The 5,515-nt window shown below is 39.6% G+C and overlaps 1 protein-coding gene across 1 annotated transcript; it reads right to left on the bottom strand.

Annotated features, from left to right (window-relative positions):
* Positions 1 to 2,546: 2,546 nt before the first annotated feature.
* Positions 2,547 to 3,980, bottom strand: LOC114371484 (protein MAIN-LIKE 1-like). The gene is made up of 4 exons (XM_028328905.1): positions 3,573 to 3,980; positions 3,067 to 3,459; positions 2,800 to 2,964; positions 2,547 to 2,696 (listed from the first exon to the last, which is right to left on the bottom strand). The coding sequence occupies exons 1-4, from the start codon at positions 3,978 to 3,980 to the stop codon at positions 2,547 to 2,549; spliced, it is 1,116 nt and encodes a 371-aa protein (XP_028184706.1).
* Positions 3,981 to 5,515: the final 1,535 nt, after the last annotated feature.

Raw genomic sequence — 5,515 nt, 5'->3', positions numbered from 1 at the left:
CAATTGCTTTAAGTTGATCAAGTTTAAGTTCTTTAAGAAGTTTATTCTGTTTTAGTTATTTTTCAGGGCATGAATGGTGAATGGCAAAAAACACCTTCTTAATTCAGCTTTGAGAATCAAGTTTGGCCCCAAAAGCTATCCCCGACCAGTCATTTTACCATATGAGAAAAGTTTAGAGACAGAGAATTTATCTAGTTCTAATGAGAGGACATGTCTTAAGCATAAGCTAAAACTTATCAATTCAAAATGTGTGTCATTTTAATGTTTTAGGGATGCAAAACAAAATGTGTTCCTCAATCAATGAGATGCAATTCTTGGAGAAACTTGGAACGATGACGATGGAACGATGATTAGAGCTAGGAAAGCTAAAACAATTAAGGGATTTGATGATAACTAATTTCAAGGGAGAACTTGGATACACACTTGGATAACTAATCAATGAGATGCAATTCTTGGAGAAACTACATATTAATGCATTAGGTTATAATGAAGTGATTGACTTGAACTTTAAGTCAACCCAATCTGCACTCAGGAAGCTTTGCCTCAAGGGGAAGTTAAAAAAGTTGCCAAATTGGATTCCACGACTCGAAAATCTTGTAAACTTGTCTTTGATGTACTCCGAGTTAACTAATGATCCATTGGAATCAGTAAAAGATATGCCAAATTTGTTGTTCCTCACTATCAAATTTGTGGTTTGCATATGTGGGTGTGGTGCCGTGGTAGTGTGGTGGTCACTCACTAGTCACTGGCCATCAAAAGTCTTACTTGAATTGGAGTGAAAATTTGGGTTGTGCATGTTAAGGTTTGGTGAACTCGTACTGTAACAAGACAAGTTGGATTTGGATTAGCACTTTAATCCTTTTAGAATAGTTCTTCAACAATTTTGGTACCAAAATTTTTAAATGTTCGGTTTTGGGTCTCATAATTTTTCAAAATGAGTAAGTGGAAAAAATAGATTATGCACAGAATGCAAAACAACTATACTTATGATGCAATCCTATCCCGCAAGGGCATTGGGTAGAAAACTCCAAGTAGATTGGGCTAGAGATCCAAGGGAAGGCCCTAGGGTTCTCATGAGCCTTAGGGTAGATTTCGAGCCCATGGACTAAGTATGAGCCCGCTTATCTTTGTAAATATTAGAATAGTTATTTCCTTCGTCTGGGCCTTGTATTTTGGCCATTCTAGTAGTATAGGGTTTTAGCCTTGTATTTCGGGGCATTTTGAGTAGTCTTTGTAGTAAGAACTTTTTTTTGTATTTTCATGTTTTTTTGTCATGGGGGTGAGCTTAGCTATTAGAGAGGTGTGTGTAGCTAAGCTCTAGCTTCTTGAGGAATCTTCTTAAGGAAGCTTCACAAGGAGGTGAGCTTAGTTATGAGAGGGGTGTGTGTAGCTAAGCTCTAGCTTCTCAAGGAAGTTTTCTCAAAGAAGCTTCTCAAGGAAGTTTTCTAAAGAAAGCTTCTCAAGGAAGCTACCTAGTCTATAAATAGAAGTATGTGTAACACTTGTTGGAACTTTGATGAATGAAAGTCTTATGAGATACACTTCAAAGTTCCACTTCTTTCGTTCTTTTATTCCTTCAATTTCGTGCTCTCCCCTTCTCTCTTTCTTTTCCTCCATTAAAGCATCCTCTTCAAGCTTCTTATCCAAGGCAATTCTTGGTGGTGAAGCTCCTTCTTCCTTGGCTTATTCCCTAGTGGATGGTGCCTCCCCTATCCTCTTCTCCTTTGCCTTCCGCTGCATCTCCATGGTGAAAAATCACCATTGAAGGACCTCATTGAAGCTCAAAGATCCAGCCTCCATAGAAGCTCCACAAGCAAGCTTCCATCATTATTCTAAAGCTATTGTTTTTCCTTTTTCTCTCAAGTATCAACTATTCATCAAGTTTTAGGGATTTGTCCTAATCATGTTACCTTTGAACTTAATTTGCTGAGGTTGTCTAGGCATTTAAATCAGTTTTTGGATACCACATTCAGTTATAAGTAACAATTACATAAAAGACAATTACATATTCGCATTAAATCAAATTGAAACAGTAGATATTCTCCAAAATGACACTATTTATCAAATATTTAGCATACATTCAGAGGTGATCCTAATAACCAAAATTCCTAATTTCAAAAAAAGCTCACAATGTATCAAATATTTGGCAAATTTTCAATTAAAATGAAGCTGTGACTTTTACGAATCAGGTGATCTGTAACCTACTAAAAAATAGTTTACGAATCACGTGATCCGTAAGCATCTTCCGGATCAAGTCTTACTTGAGATGCACACTGACCTGGCACAGCGCACACCTCACCTGCTGGAACGATATGATCCGAGTAGTGCATCCACCTGTCGTGTATATCATCATACGAGACCCATGAATCGACAGGAGGAGCAGGAATGGTCTGCGTGTATCCAAACTGCCGCACCACCCTCTCTGGTCAGCAATAAACAGTAACAGGCCCCCAGCGCAAGAGACCGGAATAACATGATATGACGTGGAAGTCCCGGACCGATCGGTGCTCCCCATACAGGATCCAACAGATATCCGAAATCCGGAGTCAGTCCAGGTGCTCCCTGTACGCCGGCGTACAAATGCTGTTCATGGTCTTCTTCGTCACAATCCACCTACACGCACGCAGAGAATCCTCGTCGTAGTCCTGATCAACAGTGGAGTCCACAACTGACGGAAAGTGCTTGTAAATCCAGTACTACAGATGCAACATCAAAATTATAAACATTAATAATGAAAGTGTAACAAAATTTAAAGTTGAACATTGTTGAGGCTGAACAAATGAAAAATATATTTGTTACCTGCAGCAGTGTGATGTAACCGTCAAGCTGTCGGCTGTGGCTCATGGATGCATCGTTTAGCTGGTCGTACATATGCACCAAAGCAGCCACTCCCCAGGCGTACCTCTCCGTCATACTAAGGTCACGAAGGGCTTCCAAGTAGACAACATGCACATTGATTGCACTCTTTTTAGCAAACAGAGTGCAACCCAAAAGATGAAGAAGATATGCACGAGCCGCAGCTGTCCAATGACCTGCCTTGCATCGGCGCTAATATATATCACGTACCCATTGCAGGCGTACGTACGGTCCACGACACTGGGCTGTCTCAGCCCTGGAAGACTCTGCAGAGACCATCAATAAGTCCACCAACATCTGAACCGCATCGTCCACGTGCAAGGGCTGAAAGGCGTGTAAGTCGCCAACCACGGGCAGATGGAGAAGTGAGGAGACGTCATCCAGCATGATGGTGAGCTCTCCCACCGGGAGATGGAAACTAGACATCTCCCGGTGCCACCGCTCCACAAACGAGAACAAAAGTCCCCGAGCACCGGTGTCTACCGAACACGCGATCAGAGGACTTAGTCCTGTACTAGCAACAAGTCCCTCAATGGTAAGGACAGGCCTGCCTAAACTATGGACCTTCCTCCCATGAGAGGATAACTTCAACTCAAGACGCTCCTGAATTGAAGTATAAAGGAACGCAAAATTCGTTCAAATCATCATTTAAAGGAAAACTAATTTCAATCATAAAGTATAATTTACAAGTAACTAAAAATAAATATTATAAATACCTCTCCCGTCCATACGCTGCAAGCAACGTGATCCGCATACTGGGTCAACACGGATGGGTCGCTCGGACCACCCAAAAATCCCTCATGCTCATCCTCAGCAGCCTCTACGCCTGTGTTCGCAAGAATGTCTGCCACAATGTCCTCTACATCAGCTGATGCCATCGGGTCGTCCGGAAATACGTCAGCCTGAACATCTGGCGCAGGGATCATTGGCTCATCGTGTGCTGTAGTCACAGCGACTCGCTGCCTCTGTGCGGATGCGGTAGGCCGTCGACGCTGCGGAGCATCATCGGAATCATCACGATCTCTTCGGCCCACACCTCTACCAGTAACGTGACCTAAGGCACGACCTAATCCTCTGGTCCTAACCATGATCTGCAAATGAGTACCGCAAAATCCACCACTCATTTCATTCTCTCAAATTTCATGCATCTAACACATATAGGCATTATGTTTTTTCAGGCACTACTTGGTAGAAAAAGGATATTCGAACTTTGAAAAGATATATGCATTGCTTATAAGTGACACTGATTTAGAAAGATGAGAGATTTGGGAAGCAATATCCCCTTCAAAGTTAGAATCAGACAAGTTGACATGCGTGAGTCTCACAAACCCACCAAAGCCAGATGACAAATGATAATGATTAAAATCATTGAAAGCATGGTTAAGTGAGTGATTAAAATCATTGAAAGCATCTAGCTGAAAATGAACATTTTGGGTCTTTGCCTAGGGGAATCATATGTAATTTGTACCAAAACTTGGAGGGGTGGCGTTCACTAAGATTAAGGGAAAAGATAACATTTCATTGATTAGAAAATTTGAGGAGAAATAAATTCTAGAAGCCTTGAAGGAATGCAATGGTAATAAGAGTTCGAGACTAAATGGCTACATTTTCTTGTTCATTAAGAAATTTTGTCACTTGCTTAGGGATGATGTGTTGAGGATTTCCATAGGTTTGGGTCTTTGCCTAGGGGAAGTAACCCATCTTTTATCACACTTATACCTAAGGTAAAAGATCCACAAGGCCTTGGTGGGTTTCGACCAGTTTCCTTAATTGGTTGTATTTATAAACTTTTATCTAAGGTCTTGTCATAGAGGCTTAAGAGTGTGTTGCATGCGGTTATTGATGGGAGACAAGGGGTGTTCCTATGGAGGAGTATTCTTGATGGGGTGATCATTGCTAATGAGGTGGTCGAAGAAGTGAAGTGTTGTAAAAATGAATGTTTGATTCTTAAAATAGACTATGAAAAAACATATGATTCTATATCTTAGAGTTTCTTGTTTGATATGTTGCATAACCTTGGTTTCAATGAAATTTGGATTAGGTGGATAAGGACTTTTTTAGAGACGACCTCTATATTTGTCCTTGTGGATAAACTTCTATATAAGCATATATAGGAGAAAGAAACATCAAGGTAAAGTGGATTGACTTTCTCTTCTAAATAAAATCAATTTATGCACTTCTATAGAAGTTTTTTTTATTAAACTTTTCTAAAAACTAATGTGCATGAAGTTGATTCTAGCTTATCAGAAAAGCTCTTTTCATTTTACTTTCTCATTTTATTCTAATACATATAGAAAAGTTTATCTAAATAGACCCATAAATGTAACCACTGATGTGTGTTTTATTCTATTCATCATATACTTTATATAACAAGCCTAACTAATATGTATGTCTACGAAAAAGGGATATTAGCTGCTAATCGGGACAAGATTTTTTTCTAATGTGTATTCTATTAAAACTATGATACACATGATTATCAAGATTCAAGGGTTGGATTCAAGGGTTGGAAGATTACATACAATGAATATTCTATTAAAACTTGATACACATGATTATCAAGATTCAAGGGTTGGATTTAAGAAATTTGTATTTTAGAAAAATGATAAGGGAAGTAAGTGTCTATAAGACTTGTTCATCGAGTAAGTGAATGCCTTGCATA

The sequence above is a fragment of the Glycine soja genome, chromosome 10, assembly GCF_004193775.1.
Source record: "Glycine soja cultivar W05 chromosome 10, ASM419377v2, whole genome shotgun sequence".
NCBI lineage: Eukaryota > Viridiplantae > Streptophyta > Magnoliopsida > Fabales > Fabaceae > Glycine > Glycine soja.
The sequence above is the reverse complement of the archived record's forward strand: the minus strand, read 5'-3'. Positions and strand labels throughout refer to the sequence as shown.

Excerpts from the sequence above, each read along its gene's own strand:
- LOC114371484 (XM_028328905.1), bottom strand. The coding sequence starts at position 3,980 with ATGAGTGGTGGATTTTGCGGTACTCATTTGCAGATCATGGTTAGGACC. Across the intron at positions 3,460-3,572 it reads GCAGCGTATGGACGGGAGAG|GAGCGTCTTGAGTTGAAGTT; the intron begins GTATTTATAATA and ends ACTTCAATTCAG. Across the intron at positions 2,965-3,066 it reads CGTACGTACGCCTGCAATGG|AGTGCAATCAATGTGCATGT; the intron begins GTACGTGATATA and ends TTTGCTAAAAAG.